General features: G+C 39.4%; 2 protein-coding genes across 5 annotated transcripts; one reads left to right on the top strand and one right to left on the bottom strand.

The window, feature by feature from the left end:
* The first annotated feature begins 156 nt into the window (after positions 1-156).
* Positions 157-15,025, top strand: utp23 (UTP23 small subunit processome component). 4 transcript variants are annotated; one of them, XM_058047569.1, is made up of 7 exons: positions 157-230; positions 1,124-1,180; positions 1,333-1,508; positions 8,287-8,393; positions 8,459-8,633; positions 9,824-10,184; positions 14,621-15,025. In XM_058047569.1, exons 4-7 carry the CDS (start codon positions 8,350-8,352, stop codon positions 14,788-14,790), a joined length of 750 nt encoding a protein of 249 aa, XP_057903552.1. In that variant the 5' UTR covers positions 157-230; positions 1,124-1,180; positions 1,333-1,508; positions 8,287-8,349; the 3' UTR covers positions 14,791-15,025. The 4 variants fall into 4 exon arrangements, with proteins under 4 accessions (XP_057903552.1, XP_057903553.1, XP_057903551.1 ...); XM_058047570.1 differs by lacking the exons at positions 157-230; positions 1,124-1,180 and having other exon boundaries at positions 1,317-1,508; XM_058047568.1 differs by lacking the exons at positions 157-230; positions 1,124-1,180; positions 1,333-1,508 and adding an exon at positions 12,945-13,068 and having other exon boundaries at positions 8,030-8,393; positions 14,621-14,754.
* Positions 1,304-7,552, bottom strand: rnf5 (ring finger protein 5). The gene is made up of 6 exons (XM_058047571.1): positions 7,198-7,552; positions 3,327-3,345; positions 3,122-3,234; positions 2,995-3,052; positions 1,819-1,930; positions 1,304-1,499 (listed from the first exon to the last, which is right to left on the bottom strand). Exons 1-6 carry the CDS (start codon positions 7,398-7,400, stop codon positions 1,381-1,383), a joined length of 624 nt encoding a protein of 207 aa, XP_057903554.1. The 5' UTR covers positions 7,401-7,552; the 3' UTR covers positions 1,304-1,380.
* Positions 15,026-15,393: the final 368 nt, after the last annotated feature.

The raw sequence follows: 15,393 nt of genomic DNA, 5'->3' as shown, positions 1-15,393 counted from the left end.
TTGCCTGCATGGGGGCTTATTTGACAGTCACACTACTGTGTATTAAAAGTTGACTTGTTGAGCACTAGGACCACGCGGAAAACAGCTGAAGTCGGTTTCCCTTTATAGCTCTCACGAGCTCACAGATTGATCAGCCGATTTTTTTTCCGAGCATGTGATTGGTCCTCGCTGCTGTCACTCCATAAGCAACTGGTTTGCTCGTTGTGCCGAGTTTTTGTTCATATACCACTGTAAGTTGTTAAAGTATTTAGTTGAAGTTTAAGAATGAGGTTTACGCATATGGAAATGAACCCTAAAAGTAGTTTGGTATGGCTTAAAACGCTCGGTTTCAAAATGCGTGATAAAATTGTTCCTTTGATGTTCTCGCTTCCGGTGGTTGCCATTTTGTTTGGCTCGCTAATCCCGATGCTAACAAAGATGGACTTTTTGTGATAAAAAAAAATACATTAAGAATGTTTAGCCTCGCGTGGTGTATGCGCAACATAACAAGATATGCGCCATAATCGGTTAATGCGCAAATGAGGTAAAATTTTGCCGTGAATTTTCAACATTAACTACACAACACGCTAACCGAGCGAACGCTAACTGAGGTGCCACTAATTATTTTCCCTAAATAAGCAAAATATTTTCAGTTTAAGATGTTTTTTTCTGTTTAGAAATTTAAATAAACAAGCTTGTTAATCATGTAGCACGAATACCTAGTTAAACAGAACACACAAGATGAGTAATTTCTTTTCTTTTTTAATGGTAGATGCTGGCAGAAGGCAGAAAAAAGCTGCTAATGAATTACAAAGACATTAAAACATGTACATGAGTCTTATATACAAAAATGCATCACTCTTTCTGACACTGTCAGTGGATTTATATCTTACAATGTATTTCACTCAACAGTGGCATTATGTCATCCCCAATATGGTTCAATTAGCCTGCGTCTATGCTCTTCATACTTGTTTAAAATAACTCACAGTGCACTGGCAGTTGTTAAGACAAATAGTACTTTCACTTTTCTGAAGGGTGAACACACTAATTCAATGTTTTTTGTTGGTTTTTTTTTTTTTTTTGGTCCAAGAAAACAGTCGCTATGGTGTTATTCTGCTTAACTGTTTTAAATTCCCACAACCAGGATGAGCCCCCCGCCCGGATAACATAATACTGTCCCCTACGGTGAAGCCCATTACAGGTTAGTCCCTTCTCACTGAGTATGATCATTTCTGGGAATAAATAAACCACCCATGTTAGTACCTTACAGGACAAACACGAGTGTGTATCTGCGGCTCCAATTAAAAGTGTTGTGTGTTTGTAATTTTAATTTCCCCCCCATTGCCTTTCCAGCCAGGACTCTGACTTTGCTTTCCCTTCACCGGCCCGTCCTCTTTGTCATCACACGCTCAGCAGCCAGAAGAAGAAGAAAATGGCGACAAACAGGAAGAGGGAATCCTGCCAATTGTAATTTCCATTGTTGAGGTTGCCGTTGCCTTGGGGATCACCTGCGTACTGGTCTGTTAAGAGTGAGTATGACAGTTAAGAAAATGTTTACATTTACAGCAGGGGGGTCTCAAACTAGCAATCGACTCATCCCAGTGTAGATGCTCAGAGGCACTTCAGCTTCCTGTTTTTCAAAAATATACGTGGTTGGATGCAGCCTATTATTAGGGAAAAAAATTATATTTAAGCAAATTTTGCTTATTTATGAAACTAAATTAAAGTAAAATAAAGTAAAATAAAATATAAAAACAAGGTATTTAGAAGGCGTTTTGATGATATGTAGTACTCTACATTGGTCACCGGGGGTCAGTTGTGTTACTGTAAGAAGCGTACCTGCGCGGTGAAAGGGGTCGTTGGTGTTGAAGACGGTCGTGAAAAAGCTGAAGGGGAATGCGCCGATGCCAAACGACATGTGAAAACCGGTGTCGCTGAAGCCCTGGAACATCTGGAAGCAGGGACGATGTTTTAGATGAAATAATAATAAACTGCATCTTAGCATTTTAGCATCGCTACAGTCGGAAAAAGCATATCAGTATCAACTTTACCGTTTACGAAATATTTCAACTTTCTTCTTAAAGGGGACCCATTATGCTCATTTTCACCTGTTTGTATTGAGTTGTGGACTCCTATAGAGCAGCTACACACAATAACCAGCACAGAAAGCTTTCCAGATCTTCCAGAATCTGCACCTATTCTAGCTGGATTTACTTGAAAAATGGTCTGTTTTAATTTATTCCACCCATGGCCCTCTCCAGGCACGCCCACTCTCTGAAACCGAGCGTCCAAACTTCATTTCCAAATGTGCAAACCTCATTATCTGAAACTTTGGCATCCCCTTTAAATACAAATAAACTATTCTTTTTGTAGAGTTTAATAATATAACATTATATTAGTACTTTATTCCTATTATATTATAATTTTTCCCCCAACCTCATTGTTAAAAAATTACAACTTTAATATGTTTAGTTTTTTCATTTAAAAAGTGGCCTTTTTTTAGCCTGCTTCTTATTAGAAAATATATCTAAACACCAAAAATAAATAAAAAAGTGGAGATTTTTTTGGTTAAAAATGTAAAAAAAAAATTTTTTTTTTAAATTTAATTTAGTGGTAAATAAAATTATGCTAATTAAATCTGAAACATTAGTAGCCATGATCTTATTTGTTATGTTTTGTTTTTTTGTATAATTTGTCTTAATTTTTAAAAATCACACTAGCCAATTGTATAATTAGAATATTAAAAATAATTTTTTTAGATTTGACTGCCATTTAAAAAAAAGTGAAAAAAATCTAATATTTAGATAATCTATTAACAGATTTGATTTTTCTTCAAGAATTGAGACAAATATATTTCCCTCCATTTGCTATGTATTCAAGTATATTGCACTGCTTAGCATGGATAAGCTTTAAGCATGTTTTATCAACACAAATGAGAATAAAAAGTAAGGCCACGCCTTCCTGTCGGTCCCAATACGTTTGTCCACAGATTGTAGTTAGAAAAATAAGACTCACGCCGCCTCTGCTTTCTGGTTCCGTTCTCTGTCCTTGGGGCCGTGGGGGAGTTTTCAACCTGAAGACAAATTTTTAACAGTTACTCAGAAGGAGGACACCACCATCAGGCCGACACACACACACACACCGGGGATCCTCTTGACTGGAGCTCCCTCTTCCATAGAGTGGGATGACTTTGTCTCTGCTGATGCCAGCTTTACATACAGGACACTGTTGTCTGCTGGGCCTGGTTTCTAACCACTAACAGGAAGAGAAAGGATTCAAAGGACTATTATCGTGTATTGATTATTTCACGATGAATCCAAATCAAGATATGTGATGCAAATACTCACTTGATGGAGACAGGGCCAGCTGAAGAAAAAAAAAATGAAAAAAAACAAGATTAGTTTGCATTATCATGAAATAAAATTTATTTACGGCGGCACGGTGGACGAGTGGTTAGCGCGCAGACCTCACAGCTAGGAGACCAGGGTTCAATTCCACCCTCAATTGCCATCTCTGTGTGGAGTTTGCATGTTCTCCCCGTGCATGCGTGGGTTTTCTCCGGGTACTCCGGTTTCCTCCCACATTCCAAAAACATGCTAGGTTAATTAGCGACTCCAAATTGTCCATAGGTATGAATGTGATTGTGAATGGTTGTTTGTCTATATGTGCCCTGTGATTGGCTGGCCACCAGTCCAGGGTGTACCCCGCCTCTCGCCCGAAGACAGCTGGGATAGGCTCCAGCACCCCCGCGACCCCTGAAAATTTATTTATGCGACAACCAAGACCTTGTTTATCCACAAGTACCGCCAAACTACAACCGGCATCAAAAACAAAACATAATTGAGCTGCATTATCGTAACAAAATCTTTGACATTTCCGTTGAATGAAAGACATAACCAATCCGGACAAGCTTACACACAAATCCTTCAGTGATGCAGATTGCTAACATTCCATTGGAATATGCACGCAGCTAAGCTAAACAAAGCATGCATTGGTACAACAAGCCTTTGAAATCAGACTAAAAATGAGCCGTTACAAAAAGCTGCAAGGCCTGCTTCCGTAGTACGTGATGGGACTGTTCATCATCCAGTCTGCAAACATTTAAATAAATCACTTGAACAGTCACGTGATATTCGAATTTTTCACAAATTTCCCAAAACAAATATTCTCAGTTAAATACTTTCATAATTTAACATACATTAAGTCAAACTTTTGGTTTTCGTCAAAAAATTGCTTTGTTTTTTTGTTACGGTCTCGATTTTTGTACAGTATTGCACGTAACAAACTGCACCAAACCGTTTGCTCCGTATTGGATTGAATATCCCAAAGTGTCTATTTTTCTTTTCAGTTGATATCCTGCTTCTGGGCTGCACGGCGGTGGAGTGGTTAGCGCGCAGAACCTCACAGCTTTGAGACCAGAGTTCAATCCCACCCTCGGCCATCTCTGTGTGGAGTTTGCATGTTCTCCCCGTGCATGTGTGGGTTTTCTCCGGGTACTCCGGTTTCCTCCCACATTCCAAAAAACATGTCCATTATAGAAAACAACATGTCTATGTCTATTAGTTTATTTAGCCATGTTTATGCTTGCAAAAAACACTAAACTCATCACACAGCAACTTAACACGCCAAAGGTGTACCTAAAAATATACAAAGAAGTACCAATATGAGTTTTTAAGTTTCCCATTCTGCATTGTGTCTGAGCAAAGAAGTTCATTGGAGGACATGCAGCATAGAAAGTGGTTAGTGCGCAGGCCACACAGCTAGGAGACCCGAGTTCAATTCCACCCTCAGCCATCTCTGTGTGGAGTTTGCATGTTCTCACCGTGCATGCGTGGGTTTCCTCCCACATTCCAAAAACATGCTAGATTAATTAGCGACTCCAAATTGTCCATAGGTATGAATGTGAGTGTGAATGGTTGTTTGTCTATATGTGCCCTGTGATTGGCTGGCGACCAGTCCAGAGTATACCCCGCCACTTGCCCGAAGACAGCTGGGATAGGCTCTAGCACCCCTAGCGACCCTCGTGAGGATAAGCGGTAGAAAATTAATGAATTAATTCATTAATTTTTGACAATAATTACTGAGTTATTTTGCCTGATGATTTGGTTGAAACTTTGTTGTGAAGCTGCGATACCGTGGCCTTGCTGCCTTACGAACTGTTGCATCATTTTACATCTAAGCCGATGGAAGAGTCTGGGGAGGGAAGCATGGCAACTAAACTACATCAGCATGTGCGTTACCTAGCTGACATCTGCATGGAAAGGTAATGCAATAATTTCATGCCACTGAAGTCAAGCTTTTGCCATATTACTCTTAATGCCATCCCCTATACTGCTTCCAGACCCAAGCATGTATTAGTGGATACGCATTACATACATTAAGAAGCATTATAGACCATGCAAAGTCAATGCTGTAAGACAGTGGCGTCCGTCCAAAGTGCAGCCCTCTTTAATTCATTCCTGAACGCCCAATCCCAACGTCTTTTGCATTTTTTTTTTTTGCACCAGAGGCAAAATGTGCTGACTCTGCACTAATTTCACTTCGCCAGCTCATTCATTTTCTACTGCTTTTTCCTCACAAGGGTCGCAGGGGTGCTGGAGCCTATCCCAGCTGTCTTCGGGCAAGAGGCGGGGTACACCCTGGACTGGTGGCCAGCCAATCACAGGGCACATATAGACAAACAACCATTCACACTCACATTCATACCTATGGACAATATTCAATTAACCCAGCATGTTTTTGGAATGTGGGAGGAAACCGGAGTACCCGGAGAAAACCCACGCATGCACGGGGAGATCATGCAAACTCCACACAGAGATGGCCAAGAGTGGAATTGAACTCGGGTCTCGTAGCTGTGAGGCCTGCGTGCTAACCACTTGTCCGCCATGCAACCTTTTACCATAATTATGATTTAATATTTTTATTATATTCTCGTAGCGTTGTTTTCCGCAACCTAACGTTCCAAAAATTAAAATGTTGACTTCAAAAGACTTTAATATTTCAACTTTATTCTACTAAAATGACTATTTTATGGGATTTCTTCTTTTAATATTTAGTTTTTTTTTTGTAAAATTACTAGTCTTACGGGGATATGCTGGAGCCTATCCCAGCTGACTTCAGGCGAGAGGCGGGGTACACCCTGGACTGATGGCCAGCCAATCACAGGGCACATATAGACAAACAACCATTCACACTCACATTCATACCTATGGACAATTTGGAGTCGCTAATTAACCTAGCATGTTTTTGGAATGTGGGAGGAAACCGGAGTACCCGGAGAAAACCCACGCATGCACGGGGAGAACATGCAAACTCCACACAGAGATGGCCGAAAGTGGAATTGAACCCTGGTTTCCTTGCTGTGAGGTCTGCATGCTAACCACTGTCCTACTGTCAGCTGTTACAAAAGCAAAAAAAAAAAACAAGTGAAAGTTACACTTGAAATGTATCTGTTCACAAAAACAGTTGGGAACTGATATTTCCCTGAAACTTATCTATGTTCTGTTGCTGACTCCTGAACGGAAAAAGATAGAAACATTTTTTTTTTCCTGATGAAAGACAGGAATCTAATCTTTATTTTGCTAGGTTCCATGTTTATATTTGGACACCCCTGCTGGAAGCCATATATGTTGTGTTGTCTGACAACACAACATATACGTATAATCATTAATAGTGGGCTCCACTCTAATTAGTAGCCGGGTTCACACATTACCACCAGTATGATGCCATCTGTAAAGCTGAAGTTCATGATGAGTGAGACACCTGCTGTATTATGCATGTTAATTCCATGCACAATACACCATTACGTTGATAATACACTAACACAAAAACACACTTGTACACACTTGTAAGTGGGTGGCTCTTTAAAGCTGCAGGTTAATGTGTCACTGGGAAAGAAGTCAGCCAGTAAGTGACACACACCAAACTTTACACCAATTTCTGATAAAGGTCAAAAGAGTGGAATTGTTAGTGCAAAAGATAAGTAAAGAAGTCTACCTGACCCAAATGTAGGCCATTTGGTTTGTTAAGCAGAACACCCAGCCATGTTAGCAATGCTAGAAGTATACTGTAGGTCGACTCAGATGGGCGTAACATCACGGTACTTTTAAAAACTACCCAAAACGAAAGTAAATAAAGGCCTCGCAGACGTCAGACTAACAAGATTAGATAAGAATAGAACATATTTAAAAAAAATGCAAAGCCCTCCGCTGTCCATACCAGAACAAGTGGCCGCACATACTGATGACGGCGTCCCTAGCAGTGTCCAAACAAATGTTGCATTCGAAGGTGGCTCGGTCCCGTTCGCTTCCTCCGCTGCCGCCACCGGTTCCATCGTGATCTTTACTGTTCTCCCCGCCCGTGAACCCTCCTCTGCTGGCCGGCCCGCCGTCACTCGAGGACCGGGGATCCGCGGCCGCCATAGTACGTGATTGGTAAAGTGAAAAGGTTCACGCACCAAGCCTGTCACACAAGGGCCCGATCAGGGCTAACGTTAGCTGTGAATCACAAGCGACGAGTACGCTCCCTGTCACTAAACTAAAGCTGTGTGTATGACGTACTTCCGGGAAATACATTTCAGTTTCCGGGAAAACAAACCACCGGATGCTTCAAATCATAAATAGAAAAACGCAAAAATGTATATACTAATATATTATACAATTATATAAAGATTTTACAGGTAGGTTTCAGCAAACATATTTTTGTACAGAATATGAGGTTTATATTTTCATATTTCAAGCTCCATATTTTTATTTTTTACATTGAAAACGACAGGAACGCTTGAAAACAAAGCCTTTAGGAGTCACACAAAAAGCATAAAAAGCGATATTTTCATTGATACAAAAGCTTCACAAACTAAGGAACCATTTTTTGTTAGTGTATACTTTTTTTGCACATTCACCATAACCTACCCGTTAAAATAAAAATATAGTAATAGAATGCTAGCCTGAGTTAGCTTTATCCCAAAGTATTACAGTAACTCAACATATCGCCCCCGGAACACTTTACTTGGGCTTTGTTTCCCGACGGAGTCTTTGCAAAAGACGGACACACGTGTGTAGGAGAGCAAAACGCTAATGTAAATGTATCGAAACGTGTCGAAGAGGCACTTTAATCTAACCGAATCTTTACAAACTTTCAAAACTACTACTACCATATTGAAATAATATATTTATATGCTTATAATTTATTAAGTAGAAGTATCGCGTGTACTCAAAACAGCTGACCATGAAAATCAAGCGACAGAAGCAAGTCAAGAAAACGTTATCATTTTACAAATATAATTTTAACTTCAGGGAACCTTTTCAGATTCTCATTGACGGAACCTTTTGTCAAGCTGCGTTGAAAAACAAGATCCAGATCAAGGAGCAAATGCCCAAGTATTTTATGGGGGAAGTGCAGCTCTGCACCACAAAGTAAGTACACTTTATCTCAACGATAAGTCATACCAGTACACTAACATGATTTAATTACTTTTCAGCTGTGCTCTCAAAGAACTGGAAACACTCGGGAAGGAACTTTATGGCGCAAAAATTATCCTGCAGCGGTATCAAGTGAGGAAATGTGCACATTTCAAGAACCCTGTATCTGCTTCTCAGTGTCTGCTGTCCATGCTGGAGGACACAAATCCACATCACTACTTTATTGCCACACAGGTAAAAACACACACAATATACACATAGTGTTTTGGACAGGGGTGCCTAAAAAAATCAAAGGATGCATATTTAACATTTTTCTAAGTCAGCTGGAATAGGCTCCAGCATACACCTGTCAACATAGTGAGGATAAGTGGCATAGAAAATGGATGGATGGTTGGTTGGTTTCTAGCATGCTTGAACAGATCCAAGCGTGTTCCACTGTGCCACCTTAAACAATATTTATTAAATGAATTTTTTGTGTGTAATTACTGCATACTCATCATGGCATACCACGCTTCTCTGTTATATAACTTTATCCTAACTTACACATCAACACCATGTATACATATATGTATCTCCAAGTCACAAACACGTCGCTAGTACGTTCAGCCTCGGAGTGACCGCCGCAAGATGCATTCAGGGACACTCTGAACATCACATCAAGGTCTTTATTATGCATTTACGTAGTCTGAGACGAAGAAAAACAGTAAGTGCATATTTTATCACTCACTTTGTAACTTTAATGAGGAAGTACAGTATGCTGCATTCAAGCACGCTTGGAAATCCCAGAAATTACACTCAAAACATGTGACTTCAACTTAAGTTACGTGATGTCTTTGAATGCAATCTTCCATTTCTCATAATGATACACTTAGCGTGATTCAAATGTTCTGTTACTATTAAAGAGACTAGTTAGTTAGCTAAATAGAAATTTGACATGTGTGTTATTGTCAATAAAATACAGTATAAATGGGCATATTTCAGACATAAGTGGTGATTAATCATGATTAATTTGAACATGAGTGATATATTCCGCAGGACCACACGCTAACAACCAGCCTTAAATGACTTCAACTTAAGTGACGTGATGTCTTTGAATGCAATCTTCCATTTCTCATAATGATACGCTTAGTGTGATTCAAATGTTCTGTTACTATTAAAGAGACTAGTTAGTTAGCTAAATTAAAATACAGTATAAATTGTCATATTTCAGACATAAGTTGCGATTAGTCATGATTAATTTGAACATGAGTGATTTATTCCGCAGGACCACATGCTAACAACCAGCCTTAAATGACTTCAACTTAAGTGACGTGATGTCTTTGAATGCAATCTTCCATTTCTCATAATGATACGGTTAGTGTATATTTCAGACATAAGTCATGATTAATCATGATTAATTTGAACATGAGTGATTTATTCCACAGGACCACACGCTAACAACCAGCCTTAAAAAGATCCCAGGCGTGCCTCTGCTCTACATCATCCTCAACACCATCGTGCTGGACAAACCCAGCCAGCCATCGCTCGAGCACGTCCAGGCCGTCCAGCTGGGGGAACTCGTGACCCCGAGCCAGCAACAGAGCCTCCGCAGCATGAAGGTGGAGCAAGGCATCGTGGCGCAGAAGGCGAGACGGGGGATCAAGAGGAAGAGGAAACCGCACAACCCGAACCCTTTGAGCTGCCTGAAGAAGAAGAAGAAAGGCATGCCGACGCCGCCGCTTCAAAAAAGCGAACCGGGTCAGAAGAAAAGTCGGAGCCGACACAAGAAGCGAAGGACTGATGGAGGTAATATTGTTTGCGTGCCGTAAAATCATCATTAATATGAGTCATGTGTTGGAAAGGTGTTTGTTTCCATGGCAACAGACAATATATTCAATTCTTATACATCATCAATGTGAACCCAACATTGTCCCTTTATACACTGTTGCTAGGCTATCACATCCAACATTAAAATCAACATATCACCTATATACTTTTTTTTAATTGCCTTTTTAAAACTTTAGTTCATTTACTGTACTTTTTATCTCACCTAATTTGGGGTATTGAACACAAAAATTTCCCGTTGTGTTCTTTTAAAATAAGGAATCCATTTACCATGAACAAAAACATGTAGTATTTGTTAGTATATAAAAACTAAAATAAAAACATTAAGAATGTGTTCCACTTGGTGTGTTGGAATTGTTAAGTGAATATAAAAATATATTCGCTTTTTTTACAGTGCTATGATTTTTAATTCTAAGTTTATTAAAATTCTGACTGAAATCCTTTTTTAGGATGAATTACTTCGCTAGTTTGCTTTGTTGCCGTATTAAGTTTATCTGGCTTAACTAAAAAAAAAAAAATGCAGTCTAACCAGGAGGTACCACAAGAGGGTAGCAGAGTGTATAAAATGTGACAGTGATGTACAGTCAGCAGACCTACATTTACACTTAGATTCTAGTCTTTTACTGGAAATTTGTATTCCAATTCCTATTCCATTTTATTCCAAACATTCTATTATCTTCATGGCTCTTGGCTGTAATGCTATTGGAGATTTTTTTTTGTCCAATCAGATTTCTTCATTTCATCACAATAAGCGTCTACTACTACTACTACTACTACTGTTACCCATTCTATTCATAGTGCTGTGATCTGGGCTTCTATTACTACTACTGCCATTATTACTTCTACTAGAAATACAGTGTTCTGTAGCTGAGCTGACGTAAACCAAGGTTTCAGTGTATATGGGGAAACCCTGCAAGCGTTGTGTAGTAGTTACCCATGGATGGATGAGTGTTTTGGTTAGAGTCTGACCTGACGTTAACCAAGGTTTCAGTGTGTATATTTGAAACCCTGCAAGCGTTGTGTAGCAGTTACCCATGAATGGATGAGTGTTTTGGTTAGAGTCTGAGCTGACGTTAACCAAGGTTTCAGTGTATATGGGGAAACCCTGCAAGCGTTGTGTAGTTACCCATGAATGGATGAGTGTTTTGGTTAGAGTCTGAGCTGATGTTAACCAAGGTTTCAGTGTATATGGGGAAACCCTGCAAGCGTTGTGTAGTAGTTACCCATGAATGGATGAGTGTTTTGGTTAGAGTCTGAACTGATGTTAACCAAGGTTTCAGTGTATATGGGGAAACCCTGCAAGTGTTGTATAGTTACCCATGAATGAATGCGTGTTTTGGTTAGAGTCTGAGCTGACGTTAACCAAGGTTTCAGTGTATATGGGGAAACCCCGCAAGCGTTGTGTAGTAGTTACCCATGAATGGATGAGTGTTTTGGTTAGAGTCTGAACTGATGTTAACCAAGGTTTCAGTGTATATGGGAAAACCCTGCAAGTGTTGTATAGTTACCCATGAATGGATGCGTGTTTTGGTTAGTCTGACCTGACGTTAACCAAGGTTTCAGTGTATATTTGAAACCCTGAAAGCGTTGTGTAGTAGTAGTTACCCATGAATGGATGAGTGTTTTGGTTAGAGTCTGAACTGACGTTAACCAAGGTTTCAGTGTATATTTGGAACCCTGCAAGCGTTGTGTAGTAGTAGTTACCCATGAATGGATGAGTGTTTTGGTTAGAGTCTGAACTGACGTTAACCAAGGTTTCAGTGTATATTTGGAACCCTGCAAGCGTTGTGTAGCAGTTACCATAGCAGTGGGGTCAGGTGGTTTTAAAAGGTTGAGCTTCTGGTCTAAAGTCAAGTTATAAATGAGCTTTTTATGTAAGTTTACCGTAAATTTACCAGAAATTTTATGTTTGTTACTGTACCCTCTAATATTGTTCCAGTCAAGAGGGATGAATCACCTCCAGGAAAAGCCCCGAGCCACTTAAGTCACATAAGTTAGACCCCCGTCTCGTGTCTATACAAAACGTCAGGAAAAACTACTCCCAGCTGCCAGAAACCATCCCACGTGGCCCAATGGGAACAGACTTAACTCGGGACACAAAGACCCTGCTTGTATTTCACCGTAGGACGGCCTTTTTTTGTGCTCGGGAGTGGACTAACACTGAAGCAGTGTCTCCCTCCTTGCACAACCTGTCCGTCTCCTAAGCTTGACAAGCAGGTCTTATTTAGGTCCATGTGGGCTTTGATGGACTTTGTGTGCGGCGTACATCAGGCAAACCAAAAAAAGGGAGCAACACATTTCTCACAGTTGAGTTGTAGGGGGGCGGCACTGAATGAATGTGAGGGGGAGGGTGTGGTGGCTTAGGTTAGGATGGGATGAAAAGAGGAGGGGCAGGGGGGGTCTTTTCATTTCTTATTGGAAGCAACAATAGTCTTTGTCCAAGATCTTCCACCATTCTTATTAAGGGGGCTACCCAGGGGAGGTGGGGTGTTTCTCCATAGTAACAATGACAAAACAAGGCAGCAGAGCGAAGAGTTTGCAGCTGCATTTTCTCCATAACCGCCGGCGAGTCCGGCACCAGGTCCGAGAAGATCCACTTGGTTCAAAATTCCAACACATGAGGGGGCAGCGACCCGGCATGGACCGTGACAGCTACACTGAAGACACTCTGTCCACTATGGTTCTGGAGAACGTGAAGAACAAACTGATTGATGCCTTCAGGGCCAGTGGAGGAGAGGCTGAACCTTCGGTCAGGCCGCTCAGCATCGGCAGGAACTATCAAGCCAACGAGGAGCTGAGGAGGGCGCAGATAGACGGAGCTATAACCTGGCTTAGGTCGGAGTTGGTACGTTTATTTTTATTATATCTTATACACATTTTCTTATATACAGTATTGTCTGCTTTCAAATATTATACTATAGTATGTGAAATATAAATGCTTGTGTTAGAAGTTATACTACAGTTATACACAACATTTAAAGGTTACTTTAATGTGACCGTTAATAAAGACACCACCTTCTTGTTTTGCTATGAGTTCTTTCTTGAATTACTGAGTGTTTCTCACCTCCACCTGCGACTTCCTTTGGCTCCATTTTGGGTTATTTTGACTTGAGACGTCGAGACTATTGAATTAAAAAAATAACTCATGGCAAAACATGCAGGTGGTGTTTGTGTTGATAATTATAACACTGTTTTGTGTTGATATATTTTGCTTCCTGGTACAGATGAAGAAAGGCATAAGTGAACATTTAAAGGTTACTTTAATGTGATCGTTAATAAAGACACCACCTTCTTGTTTTGCTATGAGTTCTTTCTTGAATTAATGGGTTTCTCACCTTATTTATCAAAATGCTGCCACCACTTTGGCTCCATTTTGGGTTATTTTGACTTGAGACGTCGAGACTATTGAATTAAAAAAATAACTCATGGCAAAACATGCAGGTGGTGTCCGTGTTGATAATTATAACAGTTGTGTGTTGATATATTTTGCTTCCTGGTACAGATGAAGAAAGGCATAAGTGAACATTTAAAGGTTACTTTAATGTGACCGTTAATAAAGACACCACCTTCTTGTTTTGCTATGAGTTCTTTCTTGAATTAATGTGTTTCTCAACTTATTTATCAAAATGCTGCCACCTTCCTTTGGCTCCATTTTGGGTTATTTTGACTTGAGACGTCGAGATTATTGAATTAAAAAAATAATTCATGGCAAAACATGCAGGTGGTGTCCGTGTTGATAATTATAACACTGTTTTGTGTTGACATATTTTGCTTCCTGGTACAGATGAAGAAAGGCATAAGTGAACATTTAAAGGTTACTTTAATGTGACCGTTAATAAAGACACCACCTTCTTGTTTTGCTATGAGTTCTTTCTTGAATTAATGTGTTTCTCACCTTATTTATCAAAATGCTGCCACCACTTTGGCTCCATTTTGGGTTATTTTGACTTGAGACGTCGAGACCATTGAATAAAAAAAATAACTCATGGCAAAACATGCAGGTGGTGTTTGTGTTGATAATTATAACACTGTTTTGTGTTGACATATTTTGTTTCCTGGTACAGATGAAGTCTGTTCACATGAATGGATGAGTGCTTTGGTTAGAGTCTGAGCTGATGCTAACCAAGGTTTCAGTGTCAGAGTCTGAACTTTTGGAAAGGTTTTTTTTTTTTGGTCCAATCAGATTTCTTCAGTTCATCACAATAAGTGTCTACTGCTTTCAAATATTATACGATAGTATGTGAAATATAAATGCTTATGTTAGAAGTTATACTACAGTTATACAGTTTTTGCAAACTACAATGAATACATAGAAATGAGTATTATAATACAGCTGCATGCTGAAATATGTAAACTACTATTCATAAGATAATGGAGTTGTCTTGCTTGTTATACAGTTGGAGATGCGCTCCCAGGACCTGCAGCTGGCCCAAACCCTCCTGGGACTCAACACCGAGATCCAAAGACTAAGAAGGGAGAGTTACGGAGGCGTGGAGGAATTCGGAGATTATCAGCCATAAGGATGATAAAATGTAAAAAAAAAAATGGACAGTTACCCATAAAGTAAGCAGGGTATGTTTGCATGATGAATTGCACTTACACCCACAAATAAAATAGATTGTATCTTTTTACTGTACAAGCTTGGCAATGCATGCACGTTGCAAATTGGGACAATATATGAATCATAACAATGCAAAATATCATATTTTAATACATAATAAAATAAATATTATAGGCTGCAATTTAACTAACACAACCTGCCTTAATAATAGGCAGCAGCTGTACCATTACACTGGAAAAGGTTTGTTCACTACTTTAAATAAAGCTATGTTCTAAACATGAATTCACATTTTTTTTTTTTTTTTTTTTTTTTTTTTACATCTTGCATTATGGCAATGATTTATGACTTTACTGTCCAGTGGCGACACTGACCCCATCATGTACGCCGTAAAAGTCCTTTAAGGTCAGTGAGCATTCAGCATGCAGTAAACATTTACAGCGTATGCAACTTGACTAATAGCATTAAGACAGATTAACAGTCTCACGTAATATTTTGACTTTATTGACGTAAATTCATGACTTTTTTGTAAATGTTTTCTTGTAAACTTTACTCATAATATATATATATATATATATATTTCAAAATGTTAAATTGAAAACATTAAATACA

This window comes from Doryrhamphus excisus, chromosome 14 (assembly GCF_030265055.1).
Source record: "Doryrhamphus excisus isolate RoL2022-K1 chromosome 14, RoL_Dexc_1.0, whole genome shotgun sequence".
NCBI lineage: Eukaryota > Metazoa > Chordata > Actinopteri > Syngnathiformes > Syngnathidae > Doryrhamphus > Doryrhamphus excisus.
The sequence above is the reverse complement of the archived record's forward strand: the minus strand, read 5'-3'. Positions and strand labels throughout refer to the sequence as shown.